This window comes from Ambystoma mexicanum, chromosome 11 (assembly GCF_040938575.1).
Source record: "Ambystoma mexicanum isolate Mex_15411 chromosome 11, UKY_AmexF1_1, whole genome shotgun sequence".
In the NCBI taxonomy this organism is placed as follows: Eukaryota; Metazoa; Chordata; class Amphibia; order Caudata; family Ambystomatidae; genus Ambystoma; species Ambystoma mexicanum.
Window position 1 is genome coordinate 85,848,032 of NC_090934.1, and position 23,764 is coordinate 85,871,795.

Below are 23,764 nucleotides of genomic sequence, written 5' to 3' on the forward strand. Positions count from 1 at the left end.
GGATAGGACTTTCAGTCCAAGGCACGGCTACAACACGCAACAAAATGTCAGTGGATAAAACTGCATATGTAAGGGATTTGTGCATGGAATTTGGGATTCAAGAATCAATCCACACACAAGAAGAGTATTGTTTGCACTTCTATGCACACATAGTACACACAAGTGGGAACAACTTAGATTTGTAAATCAGGAACTATAGCATTTGTAAAATGGTGCTCAAGTGCTCTATCTGTGGCTTTGCTTCTTCGGTCTTTGAGCTCATTGTGGACACTGAGTGGACACAACCCCCAAGAAACAGTTACCTTGATTTCTAAATACATATTGTGCTTGTTCTAGAGTAAGCTAGTCAACAACACACCAGAACTAGCCTTCAGGAGAACTCCCTGCGAGCCCCGTAGGGGTAGTCACATACCATGCAGAGCTACAGAACCTGACTCCACAATATCTGCCACTTCCAAGACCCATAACTGAATGGTATAACAATTCTCTTTGGTGGGTTGTTTTGGTGTTGGGAGGATTCATACTTGAGATGGAAGCTGTTACACCGCACTATAGGTACCAAGTTAACCTCAACCCCGCCCCAATCCTCCCCCCAGCCCCCTCCAAGTTCAAATATCACGTTTACCTCCTTTGGTATTCAACTTCAGTTCCATGCTCTCCTGGTCATCTGTAGCATCCAGCATTTTGTATTTGCTTTTCCTCTTTAGTTTTCCTTTTCGTCTAAAATATAAAACGTTATAATGATGCATATGTATGCCAGCAAAGTACTTTCTAGAATGCTGTAACCCTTTACATTGGTCCTGCCCCATTAATGATTACTGTTACCGGACACCCTTAGAGAGGATGTTGGCCCCTGTAGACAGCAGGCATTTCACCTGTCAAGATCATTAAAACAAGACTGTACTTTCAAAGGGACTTGCACTACTAGCACAAACTGACACGCACAGCCCAATGAGGACCAGCTGGCCCTTTGAGTCTGCCTGCTTTGCTGCCTAATCCTACCCACTGACTGTAGCTGGCCGCCATCTTTACATTTGCTATACTCATTTTGTGCCAGGTGTTCAAGACTCAAAGCACAGTTTTTGCATTAACTCCCCTTGCTGGCAGACAGTTATGTGCACTTGCCGTCATCTCTGGAAAAACAGGCTTTCAAATGACTTCTGAGCCTCCCTCCAGGCCAGGCGTGCAGCCCGCCTGGAGCACAGGCCAGATTCAATGTAAATACTGGAATTTGATATATAGAGCTTTATTGAGAATAGAATGAATAAGAAATGCTGAAGGTCCCTCAAATTAAAAACTGCAGGTCTTTTCTACTGAGTTTTGCAAGAGATTCAAGATTTATTTAAAATACAACAAACTGGGGGGATTATGGAAGAGTCAATATCTGATATATGTTCAGATAATAAATCATACCAGTATGTGATGCAGATATGCATTTTATCTCTAGCCCCTTATACATTCTATTAAATAGAACATGGTTTGGTATACACATTAGTTAGTTAATCATCTGTTTGGTAAGATAATTATCATTCATAAACAACTAGGGTAAGATTAAGAGATGGCTACATGCAACAATTTACGCACACTCACTGATAAAGTCTTGTATCTAAGAGTTTCAAGGTTTCTCCAAGTGACTTATCAGTATAATTAGGCCACCCTCCTTTGGATGCATGTAAAGGGATTTAACATGCTGTCGTGTTAGTAGAGGGGCACCTAACGTGGATGTGTGAATGTTTATTGGGAATATGTGAAATTAGCAGGGACAGTACCCCTTACCTCTTGCAACAGCAGAAAACAGTCCAGGACAGGATTCCAAGGGTAACCACGATAACGAAGGAGGCAATGACAACGTATAGCACACTCCAATCTAGAAGACGGAAATTAACATGTTAGTTTGGTAGCTTCAGAGTGAGAGGTGGGGTCAAATCACAGGTGCCATTCAAGATACTGGAGACTAGCCTGCTCAAGAAGGTACCAAGGCTAAGAACACCAGCTACTCCTGAAATAACCAGTGGGCATTGTGCAAAGCCAGGAGGCACAAGCGCTGACAAACCAGTGAACAGATTGAAGGAGGTCCAAAAAGCCTCTGTGCTTCTGCAATGATAGAGAGTGGGGCCTAAATGAGAAGACCACATCTCTGGAGGGATCATTTGTCATTTGATAGAGGCCTTGTTATTGGTCAAGCAGAAAAGGACCTATTTGACCAACAAGCACCTCCTCAGTTCCCTAATTAAGACATGCATCCTTGGGAGGAATCTGGATTCGGAAATCAGGATCTGCTTGTTTGGATTCAACCCCACCTGCCCAGTAAACGGGTGATGCAGGTAAGGTAACTGAGCAAATTAAGCATACTCCCCATGGGCCAAGCCTGCAGGACACAGGTTGAACCCCAGGGAGGGCACAAACTGCCCTTCATCCCTCCCTGCTTGATAAATAAAGTGCAATTGAACTGGTTATTAATAACACCTTTTATTACAGCCCTTAAAAGCGAGAGGAAGCCAGCATGCAAAGCACTATATAAAAATGTGAAGCCCCAAAAAACGCTTTTAACCACGACCCTCTGAATATTTGAGTAAATAGGAAGTCTTACGATGGTGTCACCCAAAATCCCTTTAAGTCGAACATCTCCTTTGGGGATTACCTTTGTGCAAACAGTCAGCGACTGACAGATCCTAAGCGATTGGTGACCCCGCTTCTAGGCTTCTGGAATCAGAGTGGCAAATAAAGATTTTAAACCAGATGGCCCTACTGCAAATATTTTCCCTCAAACTTACACCGAAGTAGTCAAAATGCGTTCTGTGCATATCGGCCCACAATGCAAGGGTGAATTTGCAAAGCATGGTGGGTATTGCCGAAGCCTAGCTCAAAGCCATCATCCTACATACAATGCTTTCCAAACCCACCCTTATTTTTTCGTGAGGATAATGCAGGAGCAGTTGAAACGATGGTAAACAAATCAAAAGTGTGCATTTGTAACATTGAGCATGTTGTGTAAAGAGTCGATTGCGTGCGCTACCGTGACCAGATCTTTTCTGATTTCATCTAACGATGGGAAAATGTACTTTGCCAATATAGCAGTCATGTGCTGGGGCAAACCATAATAGAAACGGTACAAGAAAAGTATTTTACATACACTTTTTGACCTACATGCTCAAGCGACGAATTCCTTGGACTTTGTGTGTACGCCTGCCTTTGTTAGGGATGCAGCGAAACCTTCTAATGTTGGACAAGCTATATTTCATGTTTCTTGGGAGGAAAGCAATGTCCACAAGGAGGGGGTGCAACGTGTGGTGCATTTTATTGGTCATGGAGGTATGGTTCCTTACGAAGGAAGGCAAGATGCACCAGTAAATGTGCAGATTATTTTACTGCAGCCTTGTGATCTTGGGCAAACAGTATATCCTGGGTGCCACAGTGAGGGAAGCTGCTACAACTCTGCATTACTGGTTAACAAAGCCATATAACCATCTTCTTACTAGAAGTATTATACTCTTTAAAGGGAGCGATTCTATTTAGGAACGTATCAAACTAAGACATGGAACTAGTGGCCACATTAAAAACCTTTAAAAAAGGCGGGGACATAACCAAAGTCCACTTCATAGGCCGCATCCACAAGTAAAAATCCTGTCAATGATTTCTACCCCACATAAAGCCATGGGTACTGAAGTGAAGACTGGCCCCCTGGGTGGAGAACTCTCTGATCCAGCCAAAGGTTAGCCTCTAAACAAGCCTGGGCATTTGTATGGAAGCACAGCCTTGAGAGAAATACATCTTTCACACAGCAGCCTTACTATTAACATACTGTATACAGTAAGGTTTCATGGGTATGTATTATCACCATTCAATTTCTCTCTTTCTAACTCAAACACAGACAGGACCTCAAACCACTATGAACACTTGAAAGAAAGTAAAGCGCACAATCATGGAACTGCTCAGGCCTCAGCTGTGCTGCGTAGGGCATCTCAGTTCAAAATGCTATGCCGCCTCGATCAATAAATAAAAACAAAATTAAAACATGGAGCCGCTCATTTAGAAGGAGGGTGTCTCTGCTACTCAGTACAAGATCAGACAGCCGGCTCCTGGATGCCTCCATTAATAGCAAGGCGAGCAGTGATGGGTGCAGACCACACCTTTATAGGGACTGCAATTAATATCGTTTTTAGACTATGTCCTCAGCAACCTTTGGACGTGCTGCCACATTGTGGGAGGAGCAAGAACTGCTCCAAGCAGATTAGCAAACACCAGTGATGCTCTGCAGGATTGACTCTGTCGCCTCTCATGCACACCCACCACACAACACTCAGTTCTGACTCAGAACTGGGAGATCCGGTTAGGAAAAGCAGACTGGAGCCCCTACATTAGCATCATGCTCCCTGGTCTTAACCATTTACACCATAATACCAAGCATGGTAAATGGTGTTGCTAGAGATTAGGGCGGAGCCTGCCAGGCCTTCAGCAAACCCCTTGCAAAGATTGCTTGGCCAAATTCGATCTTGAAACCCTAAGTTACTTAGCCAACAGTAAACACCACCCTCGCTTGAAGGGTTAACCTGGATTTCCCCAGATCAGAAGTATTTTAAATCTACACCAGACAGAGCCCTTTCACTTTGAAGAGTGCACTAAAACCACACCACCTCTTGGACAGCATAACTGCCAACAGTAAACAAGTACATATACCAGGGGGGGCGGGGAGCGCAAACATACCACAGTTACTCTCCTCATCCCACAGCTGTACACGAAGGAAATTCTCCATCCAGAATGGGTCGCAGATACAGCGCTTGGTGAACGAGTCACAGCGTCCGTGGTCCGAGCAGTTCAGCTGACAGGCTGCATGACAAGATATGGGTGGGCGGGAGGAAAAATACAGAAACCATGCACATTAACACGATAAAGGAGATCCACTCCCTGCTTCTGTGGTTCAAGCAATTCTTCAGACATGATAAAAGGGGAGTGGCGTCAGAAGGAGAGAGGAACACAAGATCAGACCACCAAGAAGGCATTCGAAAATAGTACCTAAAACAAAATAAAAATGAGATCACGGGAGGAAAGACTGAGGAAGCAGAGAACCAAAAGGAAATAGGAACAGCTGCCATGAATGCAGTAGATGGAGAGTGATACCTTGGGGAGGAACGATGATGGTACAGTCAAACACAAAGGGGATGGAGATGCATAAGAGAGAAGAGAGGAAAAAGACACACAAAAGGGAAATAAATGGAATAGAAAGGCAGAGGAGAGATACAGAATAGACTTCAGTGGTTTTCAAACTTTGGGGCTGGCCCCCCTGTGGGGCCCAAAGGATGGCTGGGGGTGAAACGCTCTGAAAAATGGAACACAGTAACTGCTTTCAATGGAAAATAAGGCATCTGAGGGGCCCTATAACACGATTTATCCTCAAGGGCGGAGGGAGGCTCAACAACAATATTTTTACTCAAGGGGGGCTCAGCATAACATTTTTTAAATACTGCTGGAATAGAGGGAGTTGAGAAACAGAAGAAAGGGAATACATTCAATGAAACCAAGAGGAGGATGGAGAATCAGAAAAGAGGGAATAGAAAACAGAGTGGGGAGATCGACAAAAGAGGGAAGAGTAACATTAAGAGGGAAAGCTAGAAAGGAAGAGGAGAAAACCAGAAGAGGGGGAAAAGCACAGCAGGAAGGAAAGAAACAGGCACCTAAGTATCAACTAACAAAAGGCAGAATTGTAAATGGAGGCTAGAGCTGAGGGAGATAAGGCAACCATGGCACAAAGAAGGAGTGCCGGGCATAGATAAAAAGAAGGTGAAAACAGAAAGGGAAGTGAGGAAGAGCAGAGTCTGGACCAATGGCCTAACAGAAGCAGAAGGAGAGATGGCATTCGGCCTGAACAATGGAGAGAGGCGGTTTGTTTACATCTCACAGTGTATACCAGCATTAGACCTCAAGCCCCCTTTCATTAGTGCAGTTTAGTCAACGCTGACCTGCCTTGTAACCCTCAAACATTTCCCCCCTCATGACAATCTGGACCCATATGCAGCCCAAGAGGTCATCCCTTCTGCTTGCCATGATACAGGCCCCTGGCTGCTTACTGACGGTGTTGATTTCCAGTGTGCGGAATATGAGGAAGTCTGACTGCTGTTTGTGCAGCTCGTTCCGCAGTGTCCAGGCCACCTCGTGCCCACTGAAGATCTGGTGTGGCGGCTGGTTCTGCACGTAGAAGATCATTTTTGTGCTGCCACAAAGGAAGAGAAATACAGGAGTTACATCGCTACGCCTTTTACTCACGTCATCCAGCAGCAACACCCCGTACATAGTTTTAAAAGTGGTACAAAGCATTAAAGCAAGTATACTGTTTCTGGCCAGAGGCTTGACATTTTAACAGATTGCCACTGCTTAAGAATGGTCTCCAATATCACACAATCTGTACTTTCACTGACCACGTGCCACTTTTGATTGAGATATCAGCTTGCTAGAGTCCAAGGTGTGTGAATGCAGGCAGAAAAGACTTCACCCTTCATCTTTGCAAGCTACATGGACAATTATAGTGATCTTGAGTATTAACAACAATAAAAATAACATGGGACTTCAAATGAGCCACAGAATCCTGAAATTGCAGCGTGTGTAGACATCTTGAACGACACAGGCAACACAGAGACCTTTGCAGAGCGCAAGTGTTAGGCAAGATTGTATGCAGTACCCTTTGGGTGCACTACAACAACCCTGACGACCTGGCTATAGGAAACCAACCTTTAGTGTAAGTCTATACTACAAAGGTTGGTAACGTGGTCAAGTAGCCAGGCGTATCTCAAGAGGGGACAATGTGAGCTGTAGGGGAGTTGCACAGAGATTCACAGTGACAAGTATCCAAATAAAATCTTACACACAAGGTTTCTTGATTAAACAATTATAAATTTATTTAACACTCCATTTGAATAATCATTCTTCAGAAGGGAGCAATATAAAGCAACACACAAATACACTTCAAACATACACACCCTTAGTTTTCTCAATCAGCAAAAACCCATTTGGGATGGCTCACAGACACTACCTACAGCCTCAGGTGACTTCATTCGCTAGGATGTTGTGGACATTAATATATCACTGTTGCATTTAGAATATACTTGAGCGGATTGTCAAAGAAAAGAGGTTTCAGAATAAGACAAGTGTTCGCACAATTATTCTTAATCAGGTAAGTACTTACAACAACCCCCCAATGCAAAGTCAGTTAACCCTTTGCTGGAGGGAAGGCAAAACATATAAGCAGAGGAGAGAAGAGTTATTTGCGGAGCCAGGCCAGCCAATGTTAAGTTAGCAAAAGTCAAGGTGAACTGAAGAACTTCTTAGAGGGAAGTAAAAGTCTTGCACAATGTTTTAGAACTCTTTGTAGCAAAAGTAGAATCAAATGTAGGGTCACAAGCTGTTAGGCCTGTGAGTAGTAGAAGATGCAAACAACTCTACAAGCGCAACCGAGACAAGTCTCAACTGAGATCAAGCAAGGTGGCTCAACAAGAGGTAGGTTCTCTTAGACTGTACAGTACCTTTAGGTTGAAGAAAAGTGCAGCAGATGGCTTCTGTGCAGCTCTGCAGATCCTGGTGTCCCTGTGCAGTCAGTCATGGGGACAAGAGGGAGGACTTCTGGGGACTCCTGCACTGCAATGTGACGGTCACCGACTGCAACCGGCAATTTTCAAACAAGTGGCACTTCGGTGTTTCAACTCCTCATGTCTACCGCCAATAGCAACCACTGTGGTTCTTGGCTGTCGAGATGGGCTTTCCTTGCATAAGGGGTCCAGCACTCTCATGAGGTGGCCCAGGCTCGATCAGTCCTGCTTCCTGGGAGTCCGGTGGATCTTCCTGGAGCTCTTGGCCAGCTTAAAAGCAACGCACGCAATCTGGTGTTCCTCTCCCTGGCTATTCGGCTCCAGCAACGACTGCAGTGGAATTTCAAACAGCTTCGAGAGTATGTCCAGGTGGCTTACTTTGGAGTTGATTAGTCCCACCAACTCAAGGGGAGAAGTCGTCCTTGCGGGGCTTCTCTGTCGCTACGAATCCAGAGCTTCAGCACAGCAGCAGGGCTTCACCGGGAAAACCAACGGTCCAGGAGTTGCAGGAGGCGTCTCTTCCAAGTTCTTCGGATTCCTTCGTCCAGTGGTCAAATCTGCCTTCCAAGCCAAAAAGCCTTGCCTTTTTTTGCAGGTTTCTCCCATTCATTCCAGCCTAGCTGTCAGTCACCCAGCAGAGTGACTGCCCTTGCCAGACAGCCAGCCGGCCACTCACCGGAGAGGGCATTCCTGTCTCCTAGGCGACTAAGAACAGGGAGTTCTGGCACTTCCCTTGCTTCCTGCCCCCGCCCGATACCCTGCAACTAGAGGCAAGCTTCACTCGCGAATCCCGACAAAGACAAAATGAACCAAGGGACCAAACCGAGTTTAGCGCGCAGAGTAAATCTCAAGAAGGACCTTTCGACAAAGAAATGGCGAAAAAAGCAGACGGGGCCATTTACTTTACTGCAGCCCGCAGTAAAAGCACACCACGGTAGTTAAAAGTAAATCACTGCCACCAGCTATTCATTGGGGAAAGGGTATCAAAAATGTTACGCGAGAAGCTAGACAAAGGGAACATACTAAGTAACCCCTCCAGCACCCTATTGTAAGATAGTGTGTGCTGGGTCTAGAAACTTACAAATGTAAGTAAAGTCAATTTCACTTTACTGCTCTTGGAAACACTAGTTTATTCCAGAGAAGGTATTAAAACCTTGGGGAAATCTGAAAGACTTCCCTGTGCTACTGCACTGAAGGTGCTGTGAGACAGAATGTAAAAGATGATCCTATGGAGTTTGTCAGACTCCATAACCAAAAAAAGAAACTGTCCAAAATCACATTAAAATACATGTGGGAAAAAGGGTCTCACTCTCTTCCAGGTTAAAAATTCAAGTCCTCAAAATGCAGCAAAGTTGCTGTGTGTCTCCAATGTAGAGAGGAATTAGCACATTTCTGAGAATTTTCCCTAACAGCAAGATTCTGCCTGAAAGAAACTCATGAGTCTAGGATGTCTCCCTCGAACTCCGTAAAAAATGTGAAACGGATGTGCATAAGATGCATTCAGTGTGCCTACATCATTTCAGGGCACTGTACAGGACAGCCCACGTCTCACATTATTGATCACTTTTCGGAATAGAAAGACCAGAAAGGCACATCGTTTTTCTAAATTTCTAAATTTAGGACATTTCAAGCCCCCCTATGCATGTTAAAAGGTATTTGTAATGTAAGCGAACAGAAAATAATGTAATTTTCTCAATCGATGTTCTTGGCTTTCGAAAAGCTGTAAGGCTCTGTAGAAAATATGACTAATACCCTTCAAATGTATTCAAGCTCTTTTAGTCCTTGCTCTCCCTCCATCACAAATGTTTTGAATTGCCTGCATCAATAGGTGGGCTGCATAAGCTGACTCCAAAAGAAATGCTCCAATTTCAAGAAAGACGTTTACAATGAGTGGGGCTTTCACACACGTGTGCCCATCTGCGTGCCAGCCCCACTCTGTCTAAACGCATGGAACCAACATGACAGTTCTGTATGTTCTCACCCCTTCCAGCCGGTTGAATACTTACTATTGTCTTTTCCTCACTTACTTTGTTATGCTAGAGCGGTCTATATTACTCTTACTGTGTTGAAAAGTAAAGTTAAGTGAATCTCTATATAGTATGTTTAGTGACTTAACTTTCATTTTTGATTGATAAGAGTAGTCCAAACCCCAAATCAATATAACTATTTAGTTAAACTTAAGTTATTAAGAGTGCTCTGTGTGTGCTTAACTAAACCCTGCACCGCTCTTACTCTCTGAATTTTAAGCCTTGATGTTCAGTTGCACTACCCTCAGAGATGGCTGGGCATTCGTGGCTTTCCTGTTCATCAGAATAGGTTGGCATCCCAGAATTGATTCTGAAAATTCATCTCACCATCCATTATCACATAGCATTATCTTAACGCATTTCATACTGGGCATCGTGAGCCTCAGAGTTCTAGCAGAAACTATGTTTTCGGTAACAGACATCTCCCCAAGTAAAAAGGGTTGAGGGAAGCTTCCCAAACACGCCTGTCTTCTCCGGTTTACTCGAGTGAAGCAACTGTACTGCCAACATGGCTTTAGAAAGTACTTCACAGATGTTTGAAGGGGAGGGATGCCATCCCTCTTCCTCCGTCACTAGTGTCATCCTCCACTTTAGGTGTCGTCAGAAGCAGTTAACACTGGTAAGGCGTTGGTTTCCTGCGTTGGTGCAGTATAAACTTACCAGTAGGTGGAGAAATCCTTTCCTTTATTTTTCGTACCAAAACCTCTAGAAAGGGTTCTGAAAACATGGTTTTCAAAATGTATTGCCTTGCCCATGTCGGGTGGCTCGAGATGATGCGTGCAAGAATCCATTAGGATAGGAAAAGGGGATGAGTCCACTGTGTATGGAACTGCTCTGCCCTCAGATTGTAAATCTGAAACACAACAGGTCTAGAAGACTGTACATTAGTCAGACAAAAAGGAAGCGTCTTAGGTACTGGGTCTTACTGTGAAAATCCTTTAACTTATTAACGCCATCAGCACCACGAAGTACAGATGATGAGGGATTAGACCGCAATTTCTCGTTGTTACCCAATGTTAAGGTGATTTCTGTAAAAAAGGAACCTGTTGAGGGCTGCACAACCACTGTCCCTGTGGGAGAAGGGCTAACCCACCCAAGTAAAGGACGCCAAACCTCTGAAAGGTAAGGTAACGGGACTGAGTGAGAAATCTGAGCTCTCAGGAAGGGGTAGCAGTCTGATACAAAGGTACAATTAGTGCACACACTTATCCATAGAACCATACACTCCACTGATATACTGAAACATATGACAAATATTACTTGCCAGTAATCGGCTTTCTGTAGTTTGTATCTGCTTAGAAAATACAGTTACATTGTGCTGCAGTTACATTTCAGGCTTAGTTCAAATCATTGCAATTGTGTGTGTTGCATACTATTTTCCCTGGTTCCCTCGTAAGTGACTTGGTGGCAGGGGCTGGGAAGGTGTATAGAGCTAGGTCTAGGGGTGATTCTTGATATCTTAGTTAAAGAGCCAGGTTTTGAGTTTTCTGCGGAAGGACCAGAGTGGGGGTTTTGTCCTCAGTTCCGGTGGCATGTCATTCCAATACTTGGCTGCAATAACGGGGAAGCTGGTGCCTCCTGCTCTCTGTCTTTTATATCTCTGTGTGGTCAGCTGCCCTAGATAGGCCGATCTGGTTGGTCTGGATGGTTGAGCTTTGGAAATTTGGTTGGTGAGGTAACGTAGGGCGGTGTTGGACAGGCATTTGTGTGTGAGTGGGAGTATTTTGAATTTAATGCAGTCTCTGACTGAGATCCATTGGTGTTTCTTCTGGTTGTGGTCATGTGGTCTGATTTGGGGATACTGAGTGCTGCTCTGATAGCATTATTTTGGACAATCTGAAGTTTCTTGATGTTTTTGGCCGTGGAGCCTGCAAAAATGGCGTTACAGTAGACGATCCTGGAGACGATCAGAGCTCTGGTCAAAGTGATGCGGTTCTCCACAGTTAAGAGAGATCTGCAGGCGGTGATAAGTTTCGCCATGTATGGGGATGCTATGGTGATTGCATTGACATGTCCTGTGAAGGTTAGTGCTGAGTCTAGGTATACAGCTAGTGTTTTGACTTCTTTGGCCACCCTGATATTGTTTCCATCGATGTCAAAGGATCTGTAATTGTGTGGCAGGTTCTGAAGCTTGGATGGGCTGCCTACATGTATTACAAAAAGTAATGCCTTTGAGGATTCACTGTGCCTCTTCATTTTAATGTGGGCTGACAGTCATAGACAGGCACACAACACTTAATGACAAGGGGGAGGCAGAGATTCCAACAAACGAGCTACAAATTCTCGAACAGAGGTGTGAAGAAAGGGGATCCAGACATTTTACCAAACAGTAAAGTTGTCAAAAAAAGTGCGTACGTACGACCAACAACAACAATCCACATTCATTCTTGCCCAATAAGGCATAGCATTTGAATAACACAAATGCATATACCACAATTAAAAATAGTGCTATAAGTTGAAAGTATTCTGAAACAGCCTTAAGCATCCACAAACTCAGGATACATTTTAGAAACAATTACCAGTAAAATGTACTAACAGGGAAAATAGTTGCACACCACCAAGATAAGCTACAGTGTAAATCAGTATTCACTGTGAAAGGAGAGAAGAGCAGAACTTTCAAAATAAACTAAAAATACCCTGTAAGCGCAAAACATACAATTCTCGGGTCTAGGACCCCCCAAACCTCTAGATAATCCAGGAAAATTGCCAAGTGAAGGTAGATGCACAAAATGTCATTTTAGCAGAGTTTCAGGGTGTGTTGAACGTTCCAATGAAGTCAAAGAGACAAAGTCAATAGGCCATCTGCGTGTATGGGGGGACATTTTATTTACTTACTTGTACCGCGCAGATAGCCTGCAGGCATCAGGGTGCCAACACTGAGACAGACGGTAAACTTATGATAAAACAGGACACATGACAAGAAAAATGATAGGGGCGCTACCTAAAACAAACTATACTTATCAAGATAGGTTTTACTTAAAAAAGGTATGTTTTTTTCTGAAGACAGTATTTCGACTCCAGTCTTAGTTGTAGAGTTAAGTTATTCCGTTTGGATGCTGCCATTACTGGGAAGGCTTTACCCATGCCACTGGATCGCTAATGAGGTGAATCAATGATCTGGCCCAAGGCTTCCGATCTCAAGGTTCGCCCTGATATGTAGCGGTTGATCTTTTCCTTGAGGTATGCTGGGTTTTCCAGTGCAGACATATGTGAACTATGGTCTTGGTTTTGAACATAATCCTGTCTTTCACGGACAGCCAGTGCAACGCTACTCTGTCGTTAGTAATGTGTTCTTTCCTGGTTTTCCTTTTCACAATTATAACTGCGTTGTTCTGGATCACTTGGCATTTTGCTATGCACCACTTATTTGCCCCTAATAGCAGTTCATTGCCACAGTCAAGCTGGGACAGTATGGTAGCTCTAGCGATGGTCGCACAGTTTTCTTCACTCCGATAGGGTTGAATTGCTCTGAAGAGCCGGAGGTAGTAAGAGCAGTTCTTGCTCATATACATAACCTGTGCTTCTGCACTCAAAGAGGCTTCTAAAAACATCCCCAGTGTTTTCACTTTGCCTACTACCTGTATGGGGGAGTCCTTGAAGCAAAACGACTCCTACTGTGGGGCCAGCTTGGTGAGAGCTGAAGACCATCAGCTCTGTTTTATGCCATTAAGGCACATCCAGTTGTTATCCATCCAAGTTTCGATTGTCTTATATAGTGCTATCACTTTGGTGCTATCCTGTGGATAACAACAACTCAATTCTACCAACTGGGTATCATCTGAGTAATTGGTGAAATGTGCACCAATGTCATCTAAAACTACCCAGAGGAATCTGAGGTAAAGTTTGAAAAGGAGCAGTGTAAAGCTGGCACCCTGAGGAACACCGCTGAATGTGGAGGTCTCCTGAGAAAATGTATCACCACAATGAACTTTAAACTTCCTATCTGTTAGGAAAGATGGCAACCAGCTGATGGCTTCTTTGGAGCAATTCGCCACCTTCTCCCGTGTCCGTTGGAGCTGTTCGTGGTCCAGGAGATCGAATGCGACACTTAGATCAAGGAGTATGAGTAGACCCGTGTTGCCCTTATCTGTAATACTCAACATATGCGTTTTCAGATCCAGCATTGCTGTTTCCGTGCTGTGAGCCACTCGGAAACCTGACTGTCTGTTAGGCAGAAACCTGTGCAGTTCCCTCTGGGACCACTGCAAAAGATTTAGGACTACAGGTGTTTGGCAGTAAACCCACTTGGTAGCAGTCTGTACCACACAGATTCACTTGGTAGCTGTGGCTGAGCAGTCCGACTTCCCTCAAGAAGAGTTAGGCAGTATACAGAGTATTCACAATAGGTCAAGAGAACACAATAGAACAAGTAAACACTGACCAGGGCTTGGTGTAAAAGAGATATAATTATTTATTATAAACCACATCTAGAAAAACACACAGGCACTAATAGTAAGCAATTCGAAAACACGGTTACCAAAAGATATACACTCCCTTAAAAGAATATTGGACAAGTCTTAAGTAAAGCCCCACTTATTTTCAGACAGCGGTGAGCGCTTAACGTAGATGGCACTCTAATAATTTGTTTTAAAAAGGGACAGAAGAGCAGAGAACAAGTTGAAACAGATCCCAACACTTATCAGAACATAACAAGAGAGGAAGGCAAAGTAACACCATGAATTCAGAGTCAGTAGGCCGGATCCGCTTAAGAGGATCAAAACGAAATATGTCCATGGTCACACGGTTGCAGTGCACAAAAGTCTTGTAACGGTTCAAAAAGGAGTTGGATCAAAGAAAGGGACCAGTTAGAGGGTCAAGGCGGCCAGCCCAGTCCAGAAGGTTAAGGGATATTATTACCTTGTAGCAATCTTTAGAAAGGGAGGCCTTGCGGACACGGTACCTTAAAGTGGTGAGAACACTCCAGCGGGGGCAGTTGTTCCTGCCAGCGAATGCAAGTCGGTGCTTCATCCGGGGGAAGAGAGGATCTCGTCGGGGAGGATGACAGGAGTCCATTGCACTGCCAGGGAAGAAACCAGCCGCGGAGTTCCTCAGGTACAAGGAGCGGTCCGTTGATTCGCGGTTCAGTGGTAAGTGGCTATCCGGCTGCCGGGGTGCTTGGCACGGGCAGTTCGACCACAAACCGGTCTGGGGTGCAAAAAGAAGAAGGTAAACTAGTTGTGCCCACCAGTCAGGGGAAGAAGCCTCTCCAGCCGGGAGATCTTCTCTGTCGTCGGGAAGTGGTGAGTCGGTTCCGCAGGGCTCCACCGGTGGTGTCGTCGTGGTAGGTCGGCTCAGCTTCTCCCTCGTCGTATTCCCAGGTCCTGTGGTGACTTCTGAAGTTCCAGTCCCAAAAGCCCTGCTTTTATGCAGCATACCCCCATTCACTCAGCCTAGCTGTCAATCAAACATGCTAAGTGGTGAGCCTGCCGGCTCACCACTTGGGCCAATCACACAAGAGTGCGACTTGAATTACCAAGGTAACTCAGTCCAGGGTGCCTAAACCCCCTCCCACACCCCTGTGGTACCCAGACAGAGTGGCACCACTTTTGGAGGCTTCTGTGGAGAAGCCCACCAAAAAGTGGAACAAAGGGCTCGACTTGGGTTGGAGTCACAGAAGAGAACAAACGCCAATTTAGAATAGAGTCCTGGCAAAAAATACCAACCGGCGAATTAATATTAAATAAATAAACCAGCGGTATGTTCGAGGCTATGAGAATTAAATAATTTAAAGTTGGTAGCCTCGAACAATGGGAAAATCCCATAAGGAAATATTCGCGGTCGAATATAAAAAGTAGTATCCACTGCCACCAGCCAAAACTCGATCAGGGGGGACGGAGACGTGCCCCCGCGACTAACAGACCCCGGGGCAATCAAATTGCCCCGACCAGTACGTCCACAATATGATTGTTTGTACTGGTTTCTGTTAATAATTTGGGACTAGTAAAGCCAATGGTGACTTTACATGCCCTGGGAGACAGTAGTCAGTCCCAGGGTATGGAATCTATGGTGGGGTGTCACTATGACACCCCTGTGTTACGGCACGGAGGGTGCTGTGTAACACACATAGTAAAAACACATGAGACCCTATGGAGTAAAGGACCCCATAGCCCATAAAACACATTAACAGTCAAAGGAACACCATAAATCATGTCCAAGAGTGGGAGAAAGAGAGTCTCACTCTTGGCAGGAGAAAAAAACAAACTCCAGAAATCCAGCAAAGCTGCTGGGGGACTCACTAGGTTAGGAAATTCCGCCTAAAGAGAGAATTCTCCCTAACACTGTCGATTGTGCAAAATGTTTGCTTCAACATAGGATTGCAATTGAGCAGTAGCAATCTTATCCATCACCTTGAGTAGAAAAATACAATTTTCAATAGGTCTGAAGTTACCCGGCTCCTTTTGATCTAGCTATGGTGTCTTCACCAGGGGCTTGATGGTTACTGTTAATACTTGTGGGCACTACTCTCTCGCAGAAAGATGCATGACATAAACAGAGTAAGTCAATCGCGAGCCCCTGGACCAGATGGTTGGTCAAACTACACTCTGAAACAACATCCTCAACTATGGTCAGAAATATTGTATAATATGTTTTCCAACATCATCCAGACTCGGAACATCGAGGTCATGGAAACACTCGATCATACTCCCGTTTTATAAAAAGGGTGAAAAGTCTAACCCAGTAAATTATAGGCCCATTGCCCTCTTAGATGCTCCGGGGAAAATATTCAATCGAATTGTTCTCAGGGACTTAAACAGGTGGGCAACAGACCTGGGGAAAAGAGATCCATTCCAAAAAGGTTTTGTTTCAGGATTGGGCACGTCACCAAACATCATGACGCTGAATATGTTACGATCTCATTTTGCCGCCCGGAAACAACCACTGTACCTGGCATTCGTTGATTTCCAGGTGGCATTCGACTCTGTTAACCGTGAGCTGTTCTATAAAAAAACTCATGCAATTTGGCTGCCCACTCTCTCTCATTTCTATAATCAAGCAATTGCACACTAACACCACATTGAAAATTAGACTAACAAAAGAAGGTTTGTTATCTGCATTTATTTTGAATGAGCGAGGGTTCAAACAGGGATGTATTTTAGCGTCCATTTTGTTTAATCTGTTTATTCTTGATTTGGGTGAGCAACTAATGAACATCGTAAATGATGCACCAAAAATGGCTAGTCAGCAGATTGCATGGATGTTATATGCAGATCTTATTTTGTTATCTCAAACACCCAGTGGATTACAAAATCTATTGAATGAATTATCTAAATAGATAATAACCTTGTCCTCAATCTAGAAAATACCCAAGTCGTTGCCTGCCATCGAAATAAGTCTGTCTCTCAAAGAAGTTACAGATGGCATTTGCAGAATATGCCATTAATGAATGTCTCTGAATATAAATGCCTGCTTTCTATGGTGTATGTTGTTGTCTCTGATACAATTTTTATTTCTATGTTGAACTTGAAATTACCAAATGTAAAATCTCAAGCAACCATTTTGACATCTAAATTTGGAAAATGTTCATGTAAACACACTATGATGTTTTATCAGAGTAAAGTGGTACCGATTTTGTTGTATGGAGCTGAAACCAAGCTTCAATTGAAGTGCAATGTCTGGGATGTATGTGAGGGTCGGTTCTGGATATCCATGTTGAATTTACCAAAGTGCACTCCATTACCCATAATCCGATTTAAATTAGGCCTAATATAATTGAATGCTCAACTGTTATGGAAAATGTGTAACTTCTTCCGCAAATGCCTGATGGGTTTTGAGAAAAATAACATCTTGAGTGCTCTTGCATATTATCTTATCAATTCAGAGCATCTGTTCCCTCTTCAATGGGGAAATCATGTATTATCGGATGCATGTATATCATTTGAGGTTCCGTTAATGAATCCAAATCGTGCTAAAATGAAACTATTTCAGTACAACTGGATATGTAACAGAGCTGAATGTTGTACCTATAAAGATTTCAATGGTAAACTATTCGGGTTTAAAAAACTTCGAGTAATGGCAGATTACTTGTTAAAGTTTCCATCACCGCATATCAGACGGCAGTATATGCGATTTAGACTAAATCTACTACCAACAGCAGAAATATTGGTACAAGAGTTAAATCATTGTCGTTTTTGTCTTGATGAAAGATGTTTAGAAACATTACAGCATCTGGTTATTTGTACAGTACTAACATCTCTAAGAAAAACCTACTTTCATGATTTAATATGTTTATACACTCCTATGACTGAAGATGAAATTTGGTTTGTAATTTTTACTAACAGAAAATTGACAATTAGAATTGCGATAGTACAATATCTAGAAACTGTATTGTCACTGGTTAATGCCAGAATTATTTAGTAATTATGTATGTAACTATAATGACAAGCACGGTTGCAGAAGATGTGCTATTTCAGTTTTATGTGACAGGAATTTTATGAATTATTGGTTCTATTGAGCCTTCTTAAGATATATTCTCAGACGGTTTATGTAATTAGCATGTATGTTTCTTTTTCTTTTCTTTTATATGAAAAATGTATATGTCAGACAATAAATGGCTGTGATTTGCATGGTACATTAGAAAGGTTGTTTAAAAGCCAACCAAATAAAAAAGAAAAAAAAAAGAAAGATGCATTGACAATCTTGGAGAGCAAGGGGGCAAAAATGTATGTTCTCCAGGATCATTTTCGGAGGGAGAACATTCTTGGCACATGATGTTGGTTTCATTGAGGACAGCGTTTTAACCATGTCTTCAATTGTGACATTGCAGAAATTGAAACTTTCCTGGTGATTCAGTGATTTAACCGTAATAGGTGGTTCAATCTGGGCCTTACAAGTGGTTTGTACGTCCATTATCAATTCCCTAGCCTTTGTAATTTTGTTTGAGAAGGCTGCCTGGTCCGTGTCGTAATCTTCCTGGGACGGTGTGAACATAGACAATGATGCTTTTGGTTTTTTGATAGATTTGAGAATTTCAAAATAACTTACTAGTGGAATTAGCGGCTGACCTAATCTATTAGTTGAAGTTGTTTTTCTTGGCTTGGCAGATTCCCTTTTTGTAAGTCTTCTCAATTTCTCTTCATCTCTCCTAAGTGGCCTGCAAGGGTTTCTTCTGCCCTCTCCCTTTTTTCTTTAAGCTCTGCTAGCTTGGAGTTAAAGCACTTATGGGGGTTACTATTAGGTCTGATGAGTTTTGAATTCAGTAGTGCCCTCAGGTCCACCAGCTCTTGTGCATGATGTAAGTAATTTAAAATGCTTTCATCACATGAATCTTCCTCTTTGTGCTCCCTCAGAACTCTATTAATACACTGTTCTAAGAGAGCAGTCTCAATTTTCTTGAAATCCCTATTTATATTCTCTTCTGCTCATTACAGCTTTTCTGTTGGGGGTATTTTAAGTGCATGGTGAAGGACACTTTAAAGTGATCTGTCCAAATGCAGTGTGATCTTGTATGTACTAGTTTCTAGGTTATGAGTAATAACCCAGTCTAGTTGGTTCCCGTTTTCCATGGTGGGTTCTGCGTTCATGGCCTTGTAATCAATGTTATTCAACGCCTTCTCGGGTTAATAACCTCTTTGTCCTTGGAATTACCTCTCCATCTCTTGAGGTCCCCAACACCAAGGTGGCGCTGTCAGTGCCCTTTAAGATGTTAAGTTGTTGTGTGATTTCCTCATTAAATTCAGAAGATAGAGATGGAGGGTCTATATATTAGAATTATATTAATACTGGTGTTATCTGTGGGGGTATGTTTTAGATGCAGGACCTCACATCCAGTACACGTGGTTGTGGATGGGAACATGTGAAGAGAGTCCCTAACTATGACTGCGAACCCCACCCAACTCCCGCACGCCTCCGACCCAGTCTCTGTTTTTTTAGGTGGATGGTATATCCCTCAGGGACAGCAATAGCACATGTAGGTCCTGTGGGGTCATGCAGCGATGTTTCTGTAATGCATGTGATATCCAGGTACTCCTCCAGTACGAGATCATGAATACTTTGGGCATGTTTATTCAAGGAAAGGGTATTTAACAAACAGACCTTTAGTGTTTTAGAATTGCTTCCCTTATGGGCTAAGTTTGCCATAGGTGGGGCGGTCATCTTTTTCCGAGTTCTCTTCTGGGATTGACCCTGGATTTTGATAGTACACATAGGCGGATGCTGTTCCCTGTGTCTATGACTTTGTAAGTGATCCTGTGTCCGAAGTCTATTTTCTTCCATGGCATGCAGTGCTATTTGTTGCAGTTTCCACTCGAAGTGGCAGTGTAGATCATGCCACAACCTCCCCTCATGGTGTAATGCCCATTCTTACCTCTACGTGGGAGTTCTATGCTGTGAAAATCAACAGTAAAAGGCCCAGAACTTGTGGGCCTCGGACGCCGCGGACGGAGTGGACTGGCGAAGACCGGCTTGGCTGTTGAAGCGCTGGCACTGAAGCGCCTGATGTTTTGTTTTATGCCGAGCTGGGTGTTCTGGGAGTTGAAGTCCCTGAGGCTCAGATTCTAGCAGCTAGTGATGCTTAGAATCAACCTCTAATGATGGAAGCACATATTCCTAGTGCAGTAACAAAGTCACAATATTCCAGTAATTAAAGCAATTCAGATGCTGTACTGGCAGAATAAGTGGACTGTCTTAGTTACAGGCACACACAATTATTTAACACTCTGCTTTAAAAAATTCACAGTGCGTGTATGCGAGCAATATTTGTACAGCTGGAAAGCACTTTTCAGCAACCTACTGATGCAGTTCTTAAATTAAATTAAGAAATATACTGCTCTTATTTCCAGTTACAAGATACAAAATAAGAACTATCTGGCACACATAGCATTTTGCCTAGGAGATGATCTAAACAACCCTGCGTCGAGTTTTATCCAACAGGTGCAAATTGGGTGACCGGAGGAGACCCAAATGAAAAGATCCAGAGGTCGATTCGACAACCAGAAGCCTGAGGAGAGGATGCAACAAAGCAGGAACCTCCCCCATGTTAACCAACAGGAAATGTGTTGGAGTCTTGCATCCAAAGAATTCGAACCCCGGACTAGAGGGGTTTCTGGAGATTGAGTATATCAAATAATCGACCACACCAGGAACCAAAAGGTAGGTACTCACAGTGTTGGTTCCATGAAATATTGTTCAAAGGAGGTGGGACAATCTGTTAAGCACATGGCGTCTTTTATAGATGTGATTAACAGTATACAGTGCCCAGGGACATTAACTCTGATCCCATAGGCGACACCATTGACGAAAATACATTAGCTAGTTCTTATGACAGATCTTCAAGCCAGCAGGCAAGATTCTGTTGAGAAAGATTTGTGAAAGGCAAGGATTCATCAGAAAAAACTTTGGCAGCTTTGTGGACATAGGAGGTTGGCAGTCCAACAGAGAATCCCAGCGGAGGGTTAGTGGTTGGGAGATCAAGGATGGCCCAAGGAGGAGATGAGGGGTGAGGGAGCGTTGGTGTACTGTAATGCTTATGCGAAATGCAAGCTAAAACGAAATGGTGCCGGTGTGCAGCCATCTTGGACACTTATCTCCCATCACTGTAATGAATGCTTACGTTTCTCGTGGGCTCAGCAGAGTAAACGTGCATCTCGCAGCGAAGGCAAGGCAAGGTCACAAATATTCTTGCTGAGTGGACTTGCTGTGGAGAATAGTTCTTGTATTGTCCGCTGAAGGACGAGCCAGAGAGTGAGTCAGAGCGCTATTGCACATGATCTCTTTGACTAAGAAGTGTTGCAGTGGCCGAGATGAAGGTGTCTTCTGCATCATTGATAACGGCGATGCTCTCTTTTTCTATGTTTCTGTATAACTGACTATATGTTAATTCCGTGTATGATCTGTCTATATATAATGAGTGAATAAGGGGCCTGTACAACAACTAATGGTCTAAGTGTGATTTTTTTGCCTCTCTGAGTCCAATAACTTGTTTTGTCAGGGGCTGGGGAAAGGTAAGTCTAAGGTGTTCCCCCATGTGGCCAAGCAAAAGCAAAACATTTACCAACACCCTTCCATACATCAGCAGCGACCCACATCATGGCAGTAAATGGACTGGAAATTGGCCCAAAGATAGAAGGGCCAACACCAAAGTGTAGGACACGGGAATCCCGGACTGGACTTCAAGAAACCAGGATATGCCCAAACCGCTGCATTTAGCCAGCTGAAAAGGAGGGAAAGGCTGGGAAAACCATCCAGCAGGTTAACAGACCTGCTGCTTTCAAGTTCCAAAACGAGAGAGAGAAGAGCAGGAACTGGGCAAAGTCTTATGGCATCTATAAGGAACTCATGTGAGCCAGTGTGAGCATATGGTATTCAAAAAGAAATGCAGTAAGAAATAAATGTGAAAGAAACCACAGTAGAATTCTATTCACTGCCACAAGCCTGCACGAGGTATATTTAAAAGGTAACAGATGTTACTAGAGACAAATACAAAAGGATAAAAAATACTCCTGCAGCACTTCACTTCGTTGTAAGGTGAGGTATACTACACTAAATCATATGGGAAAATCATTAAAGGGGGACTCTGCCTGTCCTAGTAAACTTAGGGCCATAGAAGATCTCCCAAAATAAGTGAGTCGAGCCAAGGATGTGAAGCAAAAAGGCTTTACTAACCTCCAAAGTCAGTGCAGGGTTCAAGCCACAGCAAATAGTTGGGGGTGCTATTGAGGTCAGTGGAAAGAACGTTGCAAAAAGAAAAAGAGTTCCTAAGATTTACTAGAGCAGGTGCGGAGTCTGGAGGCTGCATTCACGCTTACCTCTGCTCTGTGTAGGGCTGAATCCTCTGCACTATGATGTCGGAATCCAGGACTCCCAGCAGGACGCCGATCTGCCGTATGAACATTCCTTTCTGTCGCTCGGTCAGCATGCTTACATTGACATCCAGGACCATCTCCACAAGATTGGTTTTCCGGGGATCTGTGAAAAGCACAGGGCACAGATACATTAGAAGACTTATCTGGCTACCATTCTCAAACATTTATGAGGTTATGGTTGGTAAACCTTAAATAGCCAGCAAAGTTTTCAGCTCAACCTCCTGTCGTAGGGTTCCACCTGGGATCAAGAAGCATTTCAAGACCAGATGTTAGGGTTGACTATTTGTATTAAGGAATTGTTACAAGACTAGCAACTAAACAATAAAAAAAGGGATATTTCTAAACGAAACAAAGGCCAGGGCAGTGCTTTCCTCAATGGGGTTGGATCCCATCCTCCTCAAGAAGCTCCCCTTGCTCAATGTCTCTTCCGTGGAAAGCAGATAACTAGGCTTCCAGGCCTCCGAGATAAAATGTCTAAGTTGGTAAAGTTCACTAAGAGGTTACCCTTAGCCCTCCCTCCTCCAGCATTGAAGGCTTTAGAATGGCTGAATGTTCCTTCTTGGTCTAAACTAGATGCAATATTTCCAGGGCTCTTGCATGCAATTGGACCAGTGGACAGAGCCAGCAGGGAGCGCAAGAAAGGCGTCCCTGAGGTCTGCCTGGGCTTCCCTTTTTTCGCAGATCTCTAAACTCCCTGACCCAGACTCGTTCCTGAACCCGCCCACTGACTGATCCTGGCAGAATCTGCAAGTTCTTACTAAATGCTAGTTCTCTTTCTCTTCGTGGTTCCCAGTGTCACCATAGCTCCTGCTCCTCTCTGACCCCATCTCTTTCCTCCTGATTCACCTTTGGTTCTACTCTCATGATGTTCTTTCTGCCCCTTCAGTATTGTGCTCTTCCCCTGATGTTACCTATACCTTTACTCCCCCCTCCCCCATTCTCCGATTTGGTCACCTTCCCCTTTTCCTCAGGCTAAAAACTCCTTCTCTAGCCCCCTCCGGTCTGAATGTTATATTGTCCTCTGCAACCATCCTTCCTCTAATGACATGCCCTTTTCTATTACACCCTTAATTATTACTAACTCGTCACCTTTGATGTTACCTCCTACTTACCTCCTACTTTCTGGGCAGCCGGCTGCTCCTTGACCCTCTTAGCACTGAACATCTCTTCTTACACACTATCGATTCCACCTCTCCACCACATCTCCCTCCTCTGCTTCTTTCACGGTACGACTTAGTTTCAATGACTGTTTTTTTTACGAATACAATTTGCTTAAAAATATTCATCAGAATTTGGGGGTGGGAACGGGTAGATAAGGGGTTGAGGGGGTCAAGAACAGTTAAAAATAGGTGGGGTTTGG

General features: G+C 43.7%; 1 protein-coding gene across 1 annotated transcript in view; it reads right to left on the reverse strand.

The window, feature by feature from the left end:
* The window catches only part of KIAA0319L (KIAA0319 like), a 940,271-nt gene that overhangs the window by 90,863 nt on the left and 825,644 nt on the right, over positions 1-23,764 (reverse strand). Inside the window, exons 16-20 of the mRNA XM_069622595.1 lie at positions 22,348-22,507; positions 6,066-6,208; positions 4,705-4,827; positions 1,777-1,867; positions 626-720 (exon numbers count right to left, since the gene is read on the reverse strand). Coding sequence (XP_069478696.1) covers positions 626-720; positions 1,777-1,867; positions 4,705-4,827; positions 6,066-6,208; positions 22,348-22,507 — 612 coding nt within the window. The remainder of the gene's footprint in view (positions 1-625; positions 721-1,776; positions 1,868-4,704; positions 4,828-6,065; positions 6,209-22,347; positions 22,508-23,764) is intronic.